Source organism: Oncorhynchus mykiss, chromosome 17 (genome assembly GCF_013265735.2).
Source record: "Oncorhynchus mykiss isolate Arlee chromosome 17, USDA_OmykA_1.1, whole genome shotgun sequence".
NCBI classification, from domain to species: Eukaryota; Metazoa; Chordata; class Actinopteri; order Salmoniformes; family Salmonidae; genus Oncorhynchus; species Oncorhynchus mykiss.
The window spans coordinates 26,421,179-26,442,618 of record NC_048581.1 but is presented as its reverse complement, the minus strand read 5'-3'; the positions used below and the strand labels follow the sequence as shown (position 1 = coordinate 26,442,618).

The 21,440-nt window shown below is 42.5% G+C and overlaps 2 protein-coding genes across 2 annotated transcripts in view; one reads left to right on the top strand and one right to left on the bottom strand.

Moving 5' to 3' along the window:
- Positions 1–1,171: 1,171 nt before the first annotated feature.
- On the bottom strand, positions 1,172–6,075 carry LOC110493555 (TBC1 domain family member 24-like). Its single transcript, XM_021567901.2, has 8 exons — positions 5,538–6,075; positions 4,900–5,275; positions 4,055–4,711; positions 3,560–3,715; positions 2,693–2,756; positions 2,501–2,599; positions 1,970–2,291; positions 1,172–1,634 (listed from the first exon to the last, which is right to left on the bottom strand). Exons 1-8 carry the CDS (start codon positions 6,058–6,060, stop codon positions 1,456–1,458), a joined length of 2,376 nt encoding a protein of 791 aa, XP_021423576.2. The 5' UTR covers positions 6,061–6,075; the 3' UTR covers positions 1,172–1,455.
- A 1,347-nt stretch (positions 6,076–7,422) lies between these two features.
- The window catches only part of LOC110493554 (syntaxin-8), a 44,494-nt gene continuing 30,476 nt past the window's right edge, over positions 7,423–21,440 (top strand). The window contains exons 1-6 of the mRNA XM_021567900.2: positions 7,423–7,545; positions 8,135–8,234; positions 9,920–10,014; positions 10,350–10,460; positions 15,322–15,452; positions 20,188–20,280. Coding sequence (XP_021423575.1) covers positions 7,529–7,545; positions 8,135–8,234; positions 9,920–10,014; positions 10,350–10,460; positions 15,322–15,452; positions 20,188–20,280 — 547 coding nt within the window. The 5' untranslated portion in view covers positions 7,423–7,528. The remainder of the gene's footprint in view (positions 7,546–8,134; positions 8,235–9,919; positions 10,015–10,349; positions 10,461–15,321; positions 15,453–20,187; positions 20,281–21,440) is intronic.

Sequence of the window (21,440 nt, the reverse complement as noted above, 5' to 3'; positions counted from 1 at the left end):
TGAACTCAGGTGTATCCTGTTTCCATTGATCATCCTTGAGATGTTTCTACCACTTCATTGGAGTCCGCCTGTGATAAATTCAATTGATTGAACATGATTTGGAAAGGCACACATCTGTCTATATAAAGTCTCACAGTTGACAGTGCATGTCAGAGCAAGCCATGAGGTCAAAGGAATTGTCAGAAAAGCTCAGAAACAGGATTGTGTCGAGGCACAGATCTGGAGGGTACCAAATTTCTGCATCATTGAAGGTCCCCAAGACACAGTGGCCTCCATCATTCTTAAATGGAATAAGTTTGAAACCCCCAACACTCTTCCTAGAGCTGGCCGTCAGGCCAAACTGAGCAATCGGGGGAAAATTGGCCTTGGTCAGGTAGGTGACCAAGAACCCGATGGTCACTCTGACAGGGCTCCAGAGTTCCTCTGTGGAGATGGGAGAACCTTCCAGAAGGACAAGCATCTCTGCAGCACTCCACCAATCAGGCCTTTATGTTAGAGTGGCCAGCTGAAGCCAGTAAAAGACACATGACAGCCCGCTTAGAGTTTGCCAAAAGTCACCTAAAGGACTCTCAGACCATGAGAAACAAGATGATGAAGATTGAACTCTTTGGTCTAAATGCCAAGCCTCACCATCCCTACGGTGAAGTATGGTGATGGCAGTATCATGCTGTGGGGATTTTTTTAAGCGGCAGAGACTCGGAGACTAGTCAGAGAGATCCTTGATGAAAACCTGCTCCAGAAAGCTTGGGACCTCAGACTGGGGTGAAGGTTCACTTTCCAACAGGACAACAACACTAAGCACACAGCCAAGACAACGCACGAGTGGCTTTGGGACAAGTCTCTGAATGTCCTTGAGTGGCCCAGCCAGAGCCTCGACTTGAACCCGATCGAACATCTCTGGAGATACCTAAAAAGAGCTGTGCATCGACACCCCATCCAACCTGACAGAGCTTGAGAGGATCTGCCGAGAAGAATGGGAGAAACTCCCCAAATACAGGTGTGCCAAGCTTGTAGCGTCATACCCAAGAAGACTCCAGGCTGTAATCGCTGCCAAAGGTGCTTCAACAAAGTACTGAGTAAAGGGTGTGAATACTTTTGTAAATGTTATATTTCAGTTTTTTATTTTGAATAAATTGACAAAAATGTCTAAAAACCTGTTTTCGCTTTGTCATTATGTGTGTAGATTGATGAGGGGAAAAATGATTTGATCAATTTTAGAATAAGGCTGTAATGTAACAAAATATGGAAAAAGTCAAGCGGTGTGAATACTTTCCGAATGCACTGTAAAAACCCTGTTTAGTTTAGCCTATGGGTCATTGTCATCAACACACATAACTAAGAAAAATACAGTCTAATCAAATGGACAATGGAATTAGGAGAAATTAGGAGAAATTAAATTAGGAGAAATTAGGAGAAGTTCATATAAGAGGGGAAAACATATGTCAGCCTCCTCTTTTAATGACAGTAAGAGAAGTAGTGTGAGAACGAGATAGAGTTCTGAATTCCCCACACTTCCAGTGATCGGATCTTGAAGTGTCTCTTGCAGAGAGGGGCGCTCTCGAAGGTGTCACATCGCTCCGTGTAGCCCCCCTCTAGATCAGCCTGGAGGCAGAGAGCATGACCCCCATCGCCACCTGGCGAGACAAACACATCACGCTCACTGTAAAATATGTCAGCCGTGAATTTACAGTAATAACAGCAGCCCACTTCTAGCTGCTGCACTTCTCAGTAATGTTGACATCAACACAAAGAATACAAAGGGTGGATACAAAGAATAGGCCATGTGAGAAACCCTAAGCTGTTTCCTACCACCATCGCCAAAGTCGCTGCAAAAACTCTTGTACGTGGCAGTAATGCTCCTGAGACAATCAGGCCTATCCGGGTTTCAGAAGGTTATTGATCACTCTTTGTGACACTCTACTGACAACTCTGAACAGCAAACCATTTAGCCTACATATGAGCAGCTTACCAATGACTAGCCTTTCGTGGTCTCCGGCGATGAACATGGAGGCCCCTTGTTCCTTGGCCCTCTTGGGTGAGGGGGAGAGAGGTCCGGGGGAGGAGGCGGTGAAGGGGATGGTCAGGTAGCTGGGGTCCTGGAGGGTCCCTGATGGACAGGTCAGGGTGGTGTGGTTGGTCGTAGAGGTGGTGGAGACTGGGGTAGAGGAGGAGTCCTCTTTACCAGAGGAAGTGTATATACAGACCCGAGCTGCTCGAAGGTCTGGAGAAGGTTGTCTCTTGGCCGTAATGTTAACCACAGCCCGTTGGTAGCGCTCCATGCCTGGACGAAGCTGAAAGACCAATGAATTAAGAATGAACAATTAAGTTCCTTCATTGACTGATTGACATGGGAAAGGAATGGAGCCTGTGTTCTTCGACAGCACAATCAGTAAAGATTTCAACCAGTATTTTTTACGCTAACACAATTGGTCAAAATCAAAGGAAAAAACATTTGCAAAACCAGGCTTTTCAGATCTGTAGATTGTGTAATTTCTCTCACCGTGAAAACAAAGCTCTCCCCAGTCCCAAAATACGCAGGTTCTTCTGAATCATACTTTTTCCGCTCAATCAAATCTGTAGACAGGAAGGCACCACAGACCTGTGGAGTGACACAGGGGTAAGAAGTCTGCATAGAATCTAGTTGAGTGTCAAAAAATAGACAAAAAAAAGTTTTCTGCTACTGTAAACTCACCTCTTCATCCACAGTTTTCAGAAGCAAGATCGCTGGCTCATGCCCCTCAACACAGGAATAAAATCTTTAAATGAGGAAAAAAAAACTACTTTAAGCACTCACAGTGAACATTAGCAATAAAACTTGTAATGTTTTTAGACAACGGTTATTCAACAGTCCCAGCCCATTGGAATGTCTTTATGGGGTTGAAAGTTCAAAGTTCAATGGATGGGTCACGTCCTGGTCAGGGTCAGACTTTTAATTGGGGTCATCACATCCTGTCACGACCACCCTGTGTATGGCTAGAACCAATTAAAAAGCATGTCTACTGAGGCAGGTACGTGTCAGCACAGTGACAAGGGAAAGTCTGAGAATCCCAATCAAACTCTTTGAAGGACATCAGAGTCAACATGCATAGAGATTCCTCATAGTGGAGAAAAATAACTATTGGCGCCTCAACGTTTGGACGCGCTCTAGGATGAGACAACAGCCGGTAATTGTGACATAGGCATTCAGAGCATTTCTAAAACGATTTGCAAGTGCTGATGAATATTATCTACCACATTTTCTCCTGACAGACCAACAGAACACTTCTAGAGACATGAATAACTGTTGTTAACCGATGTCACAGGAACTGTTCCCACATACGAACTGGAGAACATTTGGTCGTGCACCTTAAGGCAAAAATGTTACTGATACTAACAATACAGCCTTTCATTATTATGAAACTGAACCCTAATGCGAGTTTATACAGCTCTGTGCTGTTGTATTTACTGTAGACAGTTCTGGGCTGTTGTATTTACTGTAGACAGTTCTGGGCTGCTGAATGTACATGTCTTCACTACTTGATCCACTACTAAGGTAAAACAGTGAATAAAAGTAACTTACGAGGCCAGGCTTCGGCCATGTTCGTTGGTGCTGAACAGCTTTTTGGGATTGAAGAGAGCAAAGCGTTCAGGGATCCAGGCCCAGACAATCCTCATCTCTGTCCCTGTGACAACGCTGGAGCTGAAGCTGTCAAAATCCACTACCTGGCACGACTGCCTTTATGGAGGAACAGAAACAGTTTGAGAATGTAAATATTTGTTTTGAAGCGTATCTTCAGATTACAGATTAATGTAAAGGAACTCAGAAAGTAAAGAGCTGTAAACTGTTTATAGATCAAAAGGATACCGTATCTAGGTATAGTTTGGTAGAACAACGGTAGCATCTCTATAACAAAGTGGGTTGAAAGTAATCTGTCATAATCGTCCTATCAGGAATAGGGCTGACTTGGTGATGGCTTGCTATCTTTTGTTTTCCGTTAACAGAGAGTGGACCAATTAGATGTTCATCAAGAGTAGAAACATTTTCTCAAAGAACTCCCTTGACCAATAGCCTCACCGCTTCTGGTGGATACTGATGCCTTTCTGCATGAGTGAGTCCTTGTTAGCGTTGAACAGTAGGTTGAGCTCCCTCCGCGTGGCCAGCTGGATACTGAAGGCCCTCTCCAGCAGCTTCTCCACCGTGCAGTGACGTGCCACGTTCTCCACAAAGCTCTTCATGTCTCGCCTGAAGTCCTCCACGTCGGCGACACGAGACGAAACCGAGACCTTGTACAAGCTGAGAAGAGCCAGAGCCACCCTGTAGAGAACCTTGTAACCCTCCAGGAGATAGACATCCAGGACCCTGATAGCGTATGTGAAGGGGAGGTCGGCAAAGATCCACATGATCCAATCAGAGTAGAACTCAAAGAGGTTCTGGTGGGAGCTGGCGATGAGCTTGCGGATGCCGCGGCAGTACTTGTTGGCCAAGTCGCCGAAGGTCATGCAGGAGGCCCGGTAGGTGAGGAATGTCTGGTCGATGTAGCGCTTGTTGGGGTCATTGTAGGCGATAAGGCGGCAGATACTGTGGAAGCATTCAGCTTCATCTTCGCTGAAATGCAGGAGGAGAGCCACCAAGGCTGGGAGGATTGGGCAGAAGTTGATGTCCGGAAAGTGCTTGCCGATGCAGAGGAGGACCTTTTTGACAGAATTGAGACCAGCTTCGTTGAGGCAGTACCTGGGGGTGTGAAGAATAACAAAGATACTTGCTGTGTTATCATGTTATGAACAGAACATAATGTACATGTAATATTGGAAAAAGCATGATCAACTTCAGATTCTCCTATCAAAGTTTAATGACTAAAATAATTTGATCATGATTTGATCATCTGAACCGTTCTTCTCTGATAGCTTCATAGCCAGTACCTAGGGATCACGCCATCATCCATGTACTCAGGGAACGGGTGTGTGCTCATCCTCTGCTCCCCGAAGAGCTTCTTGGCCACATCCTGGTAACGATCTCGATCCGGGTTGATGGACCTGCAGTTGATACCATGAATTATATGATAATAGGCCTTGGCCCTAAGTGTATGGGGCATGGCCCAGAACCCTGATCGACCCATGGTCTTCAGCTCCTGGTGGTCCGACTTCAGAATCCTCTGGTAGCGCTCTGAAGATTCAGGGTCGATCTTCTCCCAGTCCACAAACTGGCCATACTTCATGCCAGAACAGGAGCTGATCTCCCAGTTCTCTGATTCAGAGATGGTCATCATGGGGACACCCTTCAGACTGCCTCTTCTGCCTGTTGGAGAGAGGAAGGAAGAAAATTAGCTACTAACATCCTAATTAATAAATGTATTATTTAATAAGTTAATTGTTATAGATCTGTGTCCATCCACAGTAACATTCTTGTTTTGTATTAAGTACACTGTGTTTGTGCATATTCTGCATTTCTCCCCTCTGTTCTTCATATAACACTAGGAATATGGCAAAATAGAAAAATAAACATAAATGGTCAAATAAACATAAATCAGACACTTTTAAACATACTGTAATTTGCATACCATTGAGATCTCTGCATGGCAAGTGTTTGTTGGTGTTGGACTTGGATCTCTTGTTGAGCCGAGCCATGATCCCCTGATTCCCATCCGCACTATTCTCCGTCTTCCTGTCCCCACTCTTCTCCAGGGAGTTGGATCTCGGCCTCATGGCGTTGGACCTGGTAAAGTTCCCCTCTCTGTGGAGCTCAGACGTCTCATAACTATAGAAAGACCTGGAGCGTGGCCTGACAAAGTTCTCATCTGTTGCCGTCTCTATGCCATACTTTTTGGCGTCCTCTGGGCTGTAGTAGGAATGGGACCTGGGTCTTCTGTGTCTGGCTGCTGAGCTCAAGTCCTGGTCCGGGTCAGCGGTTGTTTCCATAGGAGACGGGTCTAAACTTATAGTCCCACAAGTGGAGAACTTGGGCGTTCTTGAAACATGGATCATGCTGCCTGGTACAATATTCTCCTCTGCAAATGTCAAGTTCTCCTCTATATCAATGACAAGACAGTCTCCAGTGGTGGTATACTTCCCAATGTTTTCCATGTGCCCTGTGGATGTAGGTTTTATACACAGTTGTCGGTTGGTCAGGTGACCGGCACAGAAAGTGGTATGGGTTTGTTTACAGTGTTTTTGTGTTTCCCGAGTGGAAAATTCCTCTGACTTAAGTCCAATTTCTGTGGTGACAAGGAATGCCTCCTTTCTTCAACTTCCAACACCAGCAACAAATGAACTAGGGTAATGAAATCAAAACATGGAAAACAAAGTGGAAAATTATTATTGTTTCATTTGATAATAGGCTACTGTGTAAAGAACAGTCTCCATTGCCATCCATATATGGGAAGTGAATGCCTATGCTATTATGTTGATACACATTTAGATGTATCAAAATATGTGTGAAAGTCATGACTATACAGAAATGAGTGTTCTCACAAAGCATGTATCCTACTTTTAACCAGTTTACCTTCCTGGGTTTATCTGATATTGTATTTGGTATCTGGGTTTATCTTTTATTGTTAATTTGCATGTTTATGGCAACATTTAACAAAAACATGAACGATTATTTTACTTTCTAAGTCTTTTCAGAGGGGTTGGGTTAAATGCGGAAGACACATTTCAGTTGAATGAATTTTCCTTTCCCTTCCCTTTTCCTGGAGGAACATACAGTAGCTCTATGAAACTGATTTATAGGAAAACATGGGCGTGCCAAATGGGCTCCTCTATTCCTAGAATTAGCAAAGGTTATCATTTCACACAACAGATATTGTTTTGATCAAAACACACATTGTTTTGCTATGAAACAAAGAAACCTCTGTAAATAGATCTATTTAAATGTGGGCTTACATGTTGTTGAGGAAAAACAAACTCTTATCCTATCTTGATGACTGAAGGATCTGTAGCCTACAGTATGTTTATACTAGTAGTGTCATAATCCTCACATAATGTTACAATAAGGACTTCCATATCACTAGACAAACAGGGGGCAATGTGAGGCAGTGTTGACATTTTTTTCAAAAACAACAAAACATGAGCAGTGGTTATGTCAACCTTTTATGACCTTTACTCTACCAAAACAAAAGTAATTACATTGCTGGCTGTCGCCAAGGCCACACAGCCACAGCTCTATAAATAAATAGAAACAAATAAAGTCATAATATTTATTAGAAATTATTTGGATATTGTCTTATTTACTTATTTTAAGAGGGTAGATACACACCAACACAGTGACAGAGACTAGAAGATTTGTATACTGTGAATGAACATTTGGTTTGCAGGCTACAGTGGGTCTGGTATGGGACTTGGGGACAGCAGCAGCTCTGTCAGAGATGAACATTACAATTGATTGATTTGGATTAATTTGATCAGCTTCTCATTACAGTAAACGATTCACGACTGAACGTTTGTCACTCACAGGACACCATCCTGACATCACACCCAAACAGGAAGTGCATCCTAATTATCACACAATCCATGGAGTAAAGATCGACAAATTCATTTATTATAACTCGTTAACATGTCTCAAGATCCCTGGTAAGCAGATTTTAAGGTGGCCATTATGAGTATGTTTAAGATAGCGTTGGATGAAATATAGAAATACGTCTTCAAACGTATATATGTGTGTTATTAGCTGGATTGTTCACGTTAGTAACAGTAACTCCTTTCCCTTTAACCGGCTACTTCTAAAATAAGTAGGTAAATACGACTTGACTCGATAAGTCGGTCTGTATGTTATATTATCATTCCCATTGATAGTTCACACGAAATGAATTGCAATGCACGTTCGCCGATAACAACATACTGTACGCAGGGTTATGACTTAAGTAGCTAACGAACTAGCTAGCTAATTTATCTAACGTTACTAGTAGCTATGATGAGGAACAAATTGTCTCCAGTGCTGAATGACAGTTAATCTAAACTCGAGACTAAGTTGGCCACACTCAATCAGCCCAAATAAATTTGTCTACAACTGATTTATTTGTTGTTATTGTTATACCTTGAAGAATTGCAACATCTTCTTTTGAACTGGCTTTTTTATAGTGGTTCATACACGAATTATTTTAACTACATATTCAACTATAGTACTACTCACGATAATTGTATACCAACCTGGTTTTTGTAGGTTACAGAATTATGATGCCACTTGCCGCCTTGTTCAAGAAATTGCAGAGAATATTCATGAAAGAAACAGGCAACAGAGGACAGGAGGGAATCCTGCAAAGGTAACTGTGATGACAACCTGCTTAACTACATATTTGTTTACTCAAAAGTATATAGCAGTGCCTTCAGAAAGTATTCATACCACTTGACTTACTCCACATTTTGTTCTGTTGCAGCCTGAATTCAAAATATGTTGAATATTGTTTTCCCTCACCCATCTATTGTACACACAATACCTTATAATGACAGTGAAAACATGTTTCTAGAAATGTTGGCACACTTTTGAAAATGAAATACAGAAATATATAATTCGCATACCCTTTTAAACCCCTGATTCAATACTTTGTAGAATAATCTTTTGCGTCTTTTTGCTTAAGTCTCTAAGAGCTTTGCACACCTAGATTGTACAATATTTGCCTATTATTTTTTTTTAATTCTTCAAGCTCTGTCAAGTTGATTATTGATGATTGCTAGACAGCCATTTTTAAGTCTTGCCATAGATTTTCAAGCAGATTTATATCAACTTTAACTAGGCCAAACCAGGAACTTTCAATGTTGTCTTGGTAAGCAACTCCAGTGTATATTTGACCTTGTGTTTTAGGTTATTGTCCTGCTGAAAGGTGAATTAATCTCCCAATGTCTGGTGGAAAGCAAACTGAACCAGGTTTTCTTCTAGGATTTTGCCTGTGATTATAGCTATATTCCATTTATTTTTATCCTTTAGTCCTTTCCGATGACAAGCATAGCCATAACATGATACAGCCACCACCATTCTAGAAAATATGAAGAGTGGTACTCTGTGATGTGTTGTGATGGATTTTCCCCAAACATAATGCTTTCTATTCAGGACAAAAAGTTAATTTATTTGCTCTATTACGTAAGTGCCTTGTTGCAAACAGGATGCCTGTTTTTATTCTGTGAAGGCTTCCTTTTTTTCACTCTGTAATTTGTCAATATTGTGGAGTAACTACAGTGTTGATGCATCCTCAGTTTTCTGAAATCACAACCATATTAAACTCTGTAACTGTTTTAAAATCACTATTGGCCTCATGGTGAAAATCCCTGAATGGTTTCCTTCCTCTCCGGCAACTGAGTTAGGAAGGACACCATTATCTTTGTAGTGACTGGGTGTATTAATACACCCTCCAAGGCCTAATTAACCACTTCACCACAATCAAAGGGACATTCAGCATCTGCTTTTTAAAATGCTACTATCTACCAATCAGTGCCCTTCTTTGCGAGGCATTGAAAAACCTCCCTGGTCGTTGTGGTTGAATCTGTGCTTCAAATTCACTACTCGGTTGAGAGACCTTCCAGATAATTGTATGTGTGGGGTACAGAGATGGGGTAGTTATAAAAAAAATCATGTTAACCACTATTATTTAACACTGGAATAGTACATGCAACTTATTCTGTGATTTGTTAAGCACATTTTTACTCCTGAACTTATTTAGGCTTGCTATAACAAAGGTGTTGAAAACTTGTAGACTCAAGACATTTCAGCTTTTCATTTTGTATTAATCTCTTAACATTTTCTACAAACTAAAGTCCACGTTGACATTATGGGGTATTGTGTGTATATCAGTGACACAAAATCTAAATTTAATCCATTTTAAATTCAGGCTGTAACACAACAAAATGTTGAAAAAGTAAATGAGTGTGAATACTTTCTGACGGCACTGTAGCTACTGTATTTTACCATTTCTGTTTAGAAATTGATTGTAAAAGTGTTTATTTGTCTGTCCAGATCAACATGACACTGCGAGCGTCGCTGCAGAAGCTGAAACAAAACATCAACCAGCTCAGAGAGAGTTTGCTCCGAGCCTCATCCTCTCGGCGCATGTATCCTTCCTTTCACAACATTATCACTGGTCCTCCTGGTCATGTGACTGATGACACGCAGCACAGTGCACCAAACCGGTTTGGTTTCACATTCATGACACTGCGGTGTAGTTGTATGTGAAGGTCCTGTATGTAAAGGTCCTGTAGAGGGCAGTGCTTTGTAAGAAATTGCATCAATCCTTCACTCTCTGCAATGAACATCTGTGATTTGCATTGTCTGTTACTTTATAGATGAATGATAGTAAACTAATAGTCCAACTCCTTGTTAATCATGTTGTGGGGTCTAAATATTTTTTTTACCATAATCTTGACCTTAACACAACTGACCTCTCCAGAATGCAGTCAGAAGCCGATCGGAGACAGAATCTTGTTGACGACCTGGTCACCAGGGACAAGCAGCTAAATGCCACGTTCAAGGGTGATGTTACACATCCAGAGCTCTCGAGGTATTACTCCCTCTTACAGCTCATTATGTATAAGTAATACACACACACACTGCTCATTAAGTCTCCTTTCAGCATACGCCACTCATTGTAAGTGAATGTAAATGGACCAGAACCTGAACAGCAGTCATAGGCAATTGGTGATGCACCAAAGCCCGTCCTGCCAGCGGAGAACTATCTCTTTCTATCTGCTAGTGCTGCCAATTAATCTGAGTCTTGACTTTGTCTCAGCCCAGATGTGTCTGAAGGGTCTAACGGATCCACGGTTTCTTTTGAGGATAAGTCACCGGTCACTAACTTTGTGTGCAAAGAAGGTCTTTGGACTTCCGTACGACCATTTGTCTGAGCCCATTCGACGCCATTGGAAGTCTAGTCTGTCTAGTATGTCATATTGGGGCCCGGCGCAGGGCAGTTGACTTCTAAATCGCTCAGTTTCTCATTCATCAAGAGGCTTTGCTTGTCTTGCACTGGTGATCACACTCTTGGCACTGCCCGAAACTGGTACACTGAGGCTCAGTGAAAAAATTAAAGGGATCGGATGTGCAACCCAAGCTTTTAGAGTTTATAGTTTATCACTCTCCGCTGAGCTCATATCCTCATCCTGTCATCCTCATCTGCCAGTGGACCAATCAAAGCACTGGACGCCACTGGCTATATCCTGTATTCTCATATTATTCTTAATTGTAGTGACAGCTCTGTACAGGAGCTTAGGAAAACACTTCGGAAAACGGTCATTACTCAGCATCGGGCTTGACCTGCCCCATCCCAGGTGACATATATTTGGACAGCCAGGAGGTGAAATGAATGGCGCTCACTCAGTGGTAACGGCATGGACTTCCGCTGTCAGGTCTTGAACATGTTTTGTATGTGAAATTAAACGAGGGTCAAACCCCATTCATTCGACAGGATCGTGCTCTTTTAATAATACACAGGCTACAGGGATAATACTGAGGTTTTCAATTTACCTTCCAGGAATAGTGGAATGGCCGTGTGTGGTAAAACTCAGGATCAGTCATCGATTGATACAATTTGCAGACGTTCGAAACGTTAACTATTTTCTTATCAGCCTGATCTGAGACTGCTCCGTTTATACGTGTTTCACTGACTTTCTTGTTTGGATTAATCCACTTAGGGGCTGAAAGCGGGGAGGGATGGGAACACTTGCTTTTAGCCTTTTTATAGATCCCACAGCCAATTACGAACATTAGTGGCCCATAACTAAATCAAATGGCAACCAATGGAATTACACAGTTGATCTTACTCTTGTCATCTTACCGTTTCAAGTTTCCCCGGGAAAATATAAAGTACCAGTCAAACGTTTGGACACAGCTACTCATTCCAGGGTTTTTCTTTATTTTTACTATTTTCTACATTTTAGAATAATAGTGAAGACATTAAAACTTTGAAGTAACACATATGGAATCATGTAGTAACCCAATAAGTTTTAAACAAATCCAAATATATTTGATATGTTATCTTCTTCAAAGTAGCCACCCTTTTCCTTGATGAAAGCTTGGCACACTCTTGACATTCTCTCAACCAGCTTCACCTGGAATGCTTTTCTTTCCTTAATGCTTTTGAGCCAATCGGTTGTGTTATAACAAGGTAGGGGTGGTATTAAATAAAATAAAGGTATACAAAAGATAGCCCTATTTGATTAAAGACCAAGTCCATATTATGGCAAGAACAGCTCAAATAAGCAAAAAGAAAAGACAGTCCATCATTTACTTTAAGACGAAGGTCAGTCAATCTGGAAAATTTCAAGAACTTTTAAAGTTTCTCAAAGTGCAGTCGCAAAAACCATCAAGTGCTATGATGAAACTGGCTCTCATGAGGACCGCCACAGGAAAGGAAGTTACCTCTGTTGCAGAGGACAAGTTCATTAGTTAACAGCCTCAGAAATTGCAGCCCAAATAAATGCTTCACAGAGTTCAAGTAACAGTCACATCTCTTTATCAACTGTTCACAGGAGACTGCATGAGTCAGGCCTTCATGGTCGAATTGCTGCAAGAAACCAATATTAAAGGACACCAGTATGAAGAAGAATCTTGCAAGGCCCAAGAAATACAAGCAATCAACATTAGACTGGTGGAAATCTGGTGGAAATCTGTCCTTTGGTCTGATGAGTCCAAATTTGAGATTTTTGTCTCCAACTGCCCTGTCTTTGTGAGACGCAGAGTAGGTGAACGGAGGAACTCCGTATGTGTGGTTCCCACCGTGAAGCATGGAGGAGGTGGTGTGATGGTGTGGGGATGCTTTGCTGGTGACACTGTCTGTGATTTTAGATTTCAAGGCATACTTAACCAGCATGTCTACCACAACATTCTGCAGCGATACGCCATCCCATCTGGTTTGCGCTTAGTGGGACTAGCATTTGTTTTTCAACAGGATAACGGCATAACACACCTCCAGGCTGTGTAAGGGCTATTTGACCAAGAAGGAGCGTGATGGAGTGCTGCATCAGATGACCTGGCCTCCCCAATCACCCGACCTCAACCCAATTGAGATGGTTTGGGATGAGTTGGACTGCAGAGTGAAGGAAAAGGAGCCAACAAGTGCTCAGCATAGGTGGGAACTCCTTCAAGACTGTTGGAAAAGCATTCCAGGTGAAGCTGGTTGAGAGGATGCCAAGAGTGTGCAAAGCTGTCATAAAGGCAAATGGTGGCTACATGGTGGCAAATGGTGGCTACAAATATAAAATATGTTTTGATTTGTAACACTTTTTTTGGTTACTACATGATTCCGTATGCATTATTTCATAGTTTTGATGTCTTCACTATTATTCTACAATGTAGAAAATAGTACAAATAAAGAAAAACTCTGGAATGAGTAGGTGTGTCCAAACGTTTGACTGGTACTGTATTTTGATGTACAGTGTATTCTGTACTTTGATACTGACGTTCGCGGTGGGTGGATGATTTGAGAGGGGGTGGGGAAGAGTGTGTAGGTAGACCTGGCACTCAGTGTGTGGTCTTTGGGGTGGGTGGGTATTAGCCTCGCTTGGATAACATAAGCTGTTCCATTTTTTCGAGGAGAGGGGTTGGTCCGGGATAAGGGGGCTTATTTTATTTGTGAAACAATACATTAGAGAGAGATTAGCCTCTAATCAAGCAAAGAAGAGACGTGGCGCCTCCATTTTGAAGGGTCACTGCACCCCGACCCTCTTTGGAACACCCCCAAGCCCCTTACCACCCCTTTTCCTTTTATCAATCTCTCCTTATTTTAAATTGTTTTAACCTTTATTTAACTAGGCAAGTCAGTTAAGAACAAACTCTTATTTACAATGACGGCCTACCAAAAGGCCTCCTGAAGAGGACAGGGGCTGGGATTTAAAAAAAATATATATATATTTGACAAAACACACATCACGACAAGAGAGCCACCACAACACTACATAAAGAGACTTTATATTTGATCACTCCTGCAACAAGTCGAAATGAGTTCAATCGGCCTTGTCCAAGTTACAGCCTCAGAGGCCTGTCTGTCTGTCGGGTCCTCGGCGGCGGTGGAGTGTGATGCGGGCTGCCCAGAGATGCCTGATTAATAAGTTGGCGGGCCCCAGTGGGCGGTTAATTGGATAAGCTTTAATCTTCACACGGCGGGAGGAAGTGGAGATCCGCCACGCGGTAGGATAGTTACCAAACCTGTCGGAAAGATTAGCTTAGCGCTGGCTGCCGACCTCCTTGTCTCGCCCTGGCCGCCGCTGCTGAGTAAGCTGGGCCAAGGAGTAAAGAGAGGGAGATGGGGTGCTTCAAACTACACACTCGCCCTCGGAAAGAGGAAGGAAGGAGGTGGCGTCATGGCGCCATGCTTGACACACATCACAACCAACTTTGAGTTCAAATTTAGTACAACCTGTCCTGTCCAATACCAGCGTGAGGAGAGGAACTTCACAACGTCAACAAGTATACCTATTTGAGGTTTCTGATCACACCATTACTTTACCTGGTGACATTGTGGTTTGTTATGAGCCTGGAATCACATCTACAATGACATATTTTTCATTCTGTTCAACATAGTGTACCACAAGGATTTGATGAGCTGTATGATAATGTAGTAAATGGGCTTTGTTAAGGGAAGTGGAGGAAGTGCCTACTTCTGACAACCAATAGCTGCAATCCTAATTTCCCCGACAGCCAATGGCTGTCCCCCAAGGTCCCCTGACAGCCAATGCCAGTCCTCCAGTCAGTCCAGTCAGCGCTGTCTGAGGTGAATTGCTGGGTCTGACCAGTAGGTGACACTGTCTTGACGGACGGGATTGATCTATCTGTACTAACAGAGAGCTTGACACTTCACCGCAACACAACCTCTGGGTCTGAGGCAGCCTCAGACAGCTTTTCCCCATTAACAGAAAAATAGCTCAAAACCACACAACAGTGTGAAGCGCTACACAACACAACAAGAGCACTCTGGTGTGCGTGCCTGTTTGTGTGCGCGTGTGTGTGTCAGTCAGAGTGAAACAACTGTAAACTTGAGGGCCCGTGGCTGTGTATGATTAGCATGCAGTGTTTACATGTCGAACAAGCCGGTACTATTTTTTTTTTAAAGCAACTAAACATATCTGCTTCCTTGTTCAGAACGTAAAAACCAAACAAGAAAATAAATAAGCCTTGTCTCGTCTGAAGGGAAGGATATGTTGTTACACAAGTCCACATCAGATGAGGAACATGAGTGTTACAGATGTAACCGCTTGCCACAAAGGTTGCACTTGTGTCCATTGTACCGTGTTTGCTTGCGAAGCCGAGGGTTGACTGTGCGTGTCGGTAGTTCCGACGTGTGTCCCGTTCAGGTGATTGACAGGTACAGGGAGTGCGTTCTCTACACCCTTGGCATGCTGATCATGTTGTTGTGTGACATTTCCCAGGTCGACCCTGATGCCAGGGGCGGGGGGAGAAGGAGGGGCCTCGGCCAACCCCTGGCTAGTCAACGAGCCAGAGGAGACCAGGGGCCTGGGCTTCTCGGCGATCAAACAGCAGCAGCAGCGCATCGTCGAGGGTAAGGTTACACAAAGTTCAGATAGAAGTGTATGGTGTGGAACTGTCAGGTAGACTAGGGGGTGTTGTCAGCTCTATTCATTGTATATCCGTCTACAACAGTCCGAAAATTTCACATCACTGACTCTGAATACACCCCTGATCAGATCTAGGATCAGCTTGTACCTTCAGAGGCCTAACTTTACCCATGCAAACTGATCTGTGATCAGTGCCTCTAGTAGGAAACACAGAGGTGGCGGTCCTCCTCGAGGCTACACCTTGATAACTACAGTGCCTTGCGAAAGTATTCGGCCCCCTTGAACTTTGCGACCTTTTGCCACATTTCAGGCTTCAAACATAAAGATATAAAACAACAAGTGTGGGACACAATCATGAAGTGGAACTACATTTATTGGATATTTCAAACTTTTTTAACAAATCAAAAACTGAAAAATTGGGCGTGCAAAATTATTCAGCCCCTTTACTTTCAGTGCAGCAAACTCTCTCCAGAAGTTAAGTGAGGATCTCTGAATGATCCAATGTTGACCTAAATGACTAATGATGATAAATACAATCCACCTGTGTGTAATCAAGTCTCCGTATAAATGCACCTGCACTGTGATAGTCTCAGAGGTCCGTTAAAAGCGCAGAGAGCATCATGAAGAACAAGGAACACACCAGGCAGGTCCGAGATACTGTTGTGAAGAAGTTTAAAGCCGGATTTGGATACAAAAAGATTTCCCAAGCTTTAAACATCCCAAGGAGCACTGTGCAAGCGATAATATTGAAATGGAAGGAGTATCAGACCACTGCAAATCTACCAAGACCTGGCCGTCCCTCTAAACTTTCAGCTCATACAAGGAGAAGACGGATCAGAGATGCAGCCAAGAGGCCCATGATCACTCTGGATGAACTGCAGAGATCTACAGCTGAGGTGGGAGACTCTGTCCATAGGACAACAATCAGTCGTATATTGCACAAATCTGGCCTTTATGGAAGAGTGGCAAGAAAGCCATTTCTTAAAGATATCCATAAAAAGTGTTGTTTAAAGTTTGCCACAAGCCACCTGGGAGACACACCAAACATGTGGAAGAAGGTGCTCTGGTCAGATGAAACCAAAATTGAACTTTTTGGCAACAATGCAAAACGTTATGTTTGGCGTAAAAGCAACACAGCTCATCACCCTGAACACACCATCCCCACTGTCAAACATGGTGGTGGCAGCATCATGGTTTGGGCCTGCTTTTCTTCAGCAGGGACAGGGAAGATGGTTAAAATTGATGGGAAGATGGATGGAGCCAAATACAGGACCATTCTGGAAGAAAACCTGATGGAGTCTGCAAAAGACCTGAGACTGGGACGGAGATTTGTCTTCCAACAAGACAATGATCCAAAACATAAAGCAAAATCTACAATGGAATGGTTCAAAAATAAACATATACAGGTGTTAGAATGGCCAAGTCAATGTCCAGACCTGAATCCAATCGAGAATCTGTGGAAAGAACTGAAAACTGCTGTTCACAAATGCTCTCCATCCAACCTCACTGAGCTCGAGCTGTTTTGCAAGGAGGAATGGGAAAAAATGTCAGTCTCTCGATGTGCAAAACTGATAGAGACATACCCCAAGCGACTTACAGCTGTAATCGCAGCAAAAGGTGGCGCTACAAAGTATTAACTTAAGGGGGCTGAATAATTTTGCACGCCCAATTTTTCTGTTTTTGATTTGTTAAAAAAGTTTGAAATATCCAATAAATGTCGTTCCACTTCATGATTGTGTCCCACTTGTTGTTGATTCTTCACAAAAAAATACAGTTTTATATCTTTATGTTTGAAGCCTGAAATGTGGCAAAAGGTCGCAAAGTTCAAGGGGGCCGAATACTTTCGCAAGGCACTGTATATCCACACGGTCACAGGATGAGGTGAACACAGTAACTCACATTCAGCAGATTCGATTTCCAGCCTCTCCCAGTCCTAAATCGTTCCCACATGCACTGTAACTGCAACATCCAGGCTGATCCTAGTACAGTTCACCTGACTCCACATGAGTCTCCTCTGTTATGTCTCCATTACGGTTCTGGCTGCGATCTGGCTATTTTCAGTTTGTCAGTATTGTGGGGATACAGTGAAACCGCATCAAGGTTTTGAGCCCCCATTGGGAGTTCCGGATGTAAGTTTAGGGCCTATAGTGAGCAACCAAATCTGCGGTCTCACAGATTCCTGTGGTGGTGTCTGTGTCAAATTTAGAGACAAAGGGCCTTCTCCTCTCCTCTCCAAATCCCTGAACCCCATGAAGCACATATATAACCTGGACAAACTCAGTGTAACACCACTCCTCTGTAAAATTGTGATAGAGAATGATAGCTTTCCACAAGTTATGTATCCGTCTCTTTCACAAAGTCACTGTTCAGCTGCCCCCCTCTCCTTTTTCACCCAGTACAGTTAGAACAGTTAGAATAACAGAAGTTAGGCTGAGGTGTGTGTGTGTGTGTTTGTTTGTTTGTGCGTAAAGGCAGGTCTTTGTCGTGTGTGTGTGCGTTTTAAGTGCTGTGAGTCACCTGTGGCACGCTGCCCCCTAGTGTTTCTCCCCAGTGCTGAACCCCAATAGCGTCATTCCTACTCACCAAATGGTTGCCCTGTGAAATCACAAAATTGCTCTCTCTCGCTACCAATGAGTCATTAAAGAAGAATTTCGGCATGTCTTTATAGTTTAACCACCTCACCGCTGCTACATCTGACACATTGTTGTTTGGATGCGTAATGTGCTCTAGAGTATTTGTATGTGAGTTGAATGGGGTTTTCCTAATTGTGGGTTGTTTATTGATGAACTGTATAATGCAGGAATCATCAACTAGATTCAGCTATGGGACCATTTTTTTCTTCTTGAGGGGATGGTCAGGGGGACGGAACGCAATTACAAATCATTTGTAGACCGCAAATGAACCGCAAGAAGCCAAAACAGATATATTTCACTAAAACATAATATTTTCAAACCTTGCTTACATTTGTATACAATCACGTATCTCTCTCTATGATGAGTGTGAATACTTTGGAACAGATTTCCTAAATGAAGATCCCTTAGAACTGATTTGGTGGTGTTTTTACAGTCTTATAAATACAAATGTATACAGGGCCTTTAGAAAGTATTCACACCCCTTGACTTTTTCCACATTTTGTTGTGCTACAACAAGGTGGGATTCAAATGGATTTAAGTGTCATTTTTTTTGTCAATGATCTACACAAAATACTCTGTCAAAGTGGAAAAAGTTACAATCACCTTTGGCAGCAATTACAGCTGTGAGTATTTCTGGGTAAGCTTTTCACACCTGGATTGTAAAATAATAAATAAATTCTTCAAGCTCTGTTAAGTTGGTTCAGGTAGATTTAAGTCAAAACTGTAACTAGGCCACTCAGGAGCATTCAATGACATCTTGGTAAGCAACTCCAGTGTATATTTGGCCTTGTATTTTAGGTTATTGTCCTGCTGAAATGTGAATTTCTCTCCTTGTGTCTGAACCAGGTTTTCCTCTAGGATTTTGCCTGTGATTAGCTCTAGGCTGTTTCTTTTTATCCTAAAACAATCTGTAGTCCATGCTGATGACAAGTATACCCATTACATGATACAGCCACCACTATGCTTGAAAATATGAATAGTTGTACTCAGTGATGCGTTGTTTGATTTGCCCCAAACATACTTATTTGTATTCAGGACAAAAAGTTTTACTTTAGTGCCTTGTGGCAAACATGATGCATGTTTTGAAATATTTATATTCTGTACAGGCTTCTTTCTTTTCACAGTGTTATGAAGTAACTACAATGTTGTTGATCCATCCTCAGTTTTCTATCACAGCCATTAAACTCTGGAACTGTTTTAAAGTCATGGTGAAAGCGGTTTCCTTCCTCTCCGGCAACTGAGTTAGGAAGGACGCCTGTAACTTTGTAGTGACTGGGTGTATTGATACACCATCCAAAGTGTGATTAATAACTTCACCATGCTCAAAGGGATATTAAATGTGTGTTTTTTAAATGTATTTGTTTATTTTTTATAGGTGCCCTTCTTTGCAAGGCATTGGAAAACCTCCCTGATCTTTGTGGTTGAATCTGTGTTTGAAATTCACTGCTCGACTGAGGGACCTTACAGATAATTATATGTGTGGGGTACAGAGATGAGGTAATCATTCGAAAATCACGTTAAAAACTATTTTGGACACAGAGTGAGTCCAAGCAACTTATTATGTGACTTGTTAAGCACATTTTTACTCCTGAACATATTTAGGCTTGCCATAACAAATATGTTGAATACTTGACTCAAGACATTTTAGTTATAATTTTTTATTAATTTGTTAACATAAAATGTATTTAAAAAATGGGTATTGTGTGTGTAGGCCAGTACCCTAAAAATATAAATTTAATCCATTTTAAATTCAGGCTGTAACACAACAAAATGTGGAAAAAGTCAAGGGGTTTGAATACTTTCTGAAGGCACTGTAGATATATACTTTTGAGGAAACATCAGGTTGTCATCATAGTATCAACGCTTACCTTTGCAGGATTTTTAAAATTTTTTGCTCAGAAAAGTTGGAGGTACAAATAAAATCCCCCTTTGGCCAAATTCTGCCCACGGACCGCCAGTTGGGGAACCCTGCTATAATGTATAGGTCTCTCTCTTATGGAGCACCTCTCTATTTCTGTCTGTCTCTCTCTATCATGCTGAACAGGGCTGAGTTAACCCCTTTGTCTCTCTCCCTCTCTCTGAACAGTTCAGGATGCTGGGTTGGACGCGTTAGCTGCCGTCATCAGCCGACAGAAGCTGATGGGTCAGGATATAGGCAACGAGCTGGACGGGCAGAATGGTAAGGAGGGGTGTGTGTGTGTGTGTCTGCTATTGCTTCTACGACCTACTCTGCGTCAATCAGATAAGTCCACCCTACCTTTCACCCCAACAGTAAGACACAAGCTCTTTATCATATTGTGTATGTGTCTCCCTAACAAGGGAAGGGTGTATATAGTTCATGCATAGTTCTACCAGCCACACACCAGACCAGCCACACCCCACTCCAAACCGCTGTGTGAAATCAATCAGACACGCTATTATTTCAGTCATGGAACAGGGGTCAGTACCCTTTACAGGTGTTCCAAGCCACCTTGGTCAGAGTCACAGAATTAAATAAAGTGGTCATCCCAAATGGTACCCTATTCCCTACACAGTGCACTACTTTTCACCAGATCCTGGTCAGAAATAGTGCACTATATAGGGGATAGGGTGCCATTTGGGACGTAAACGATGCATCTCTATTGTTAAAGTGACCTCAGGGTGAGCTCTCAGAAAACGTCCAGCCGTCCTTCTAGAAGAGCTCTGCTGTGGGTGGATCTGTGACTGTGTCAGGCTGTATAGTCTGGTTAGGAGGAATGTGAGCTCCCTGGCGCACTGTTTTAATGCGTTTGCGGAGAGAGTCAAGTGCTGTCCTGGAATCAGATCCGCTTTGAGGTAATGGCTGTGTTGCTGTAAATAGCTCTGTCATAGGAGGCAGGCGGCGGGCAGAAGGCAGGTCTGAGCATATCGCTCCGGTTCGTCTACAGATGGAGGCACTTGAGAAAAGGTTGTAGGATGCCAGATAGTCATCATCCGCCTCTCGCAGGACCATTAGATCTCATTGTTTCCTCAACCGTCTCTCGCAGGACCATTAGATCTCATTGTTTCCTCAACTGTACACTCTCCATCTCAACTACACATTTCTTAGTTGTATCCCCAAGAGACTCCAGTTTTGCCTGATTATTTGTTTTAAAGGTCCAATGCAGCCATTTCTCGATATCCAATCATTTCTGGGTAACATTTAAGTACCTTACCAGGATTGTTTTCAATAAAAAAAAATCTAAAATGAACAGAAACACCTTTTGTAGCAAAGAACAATTTCTTAAACAATTTTGCTAGGACTGTCTGGGAGTGAGTGTGGAGGGGAAAACTGAAAACTTGCTGTTATTGGCAGAGAGGTTTGGAAATCTGTTTCTTATT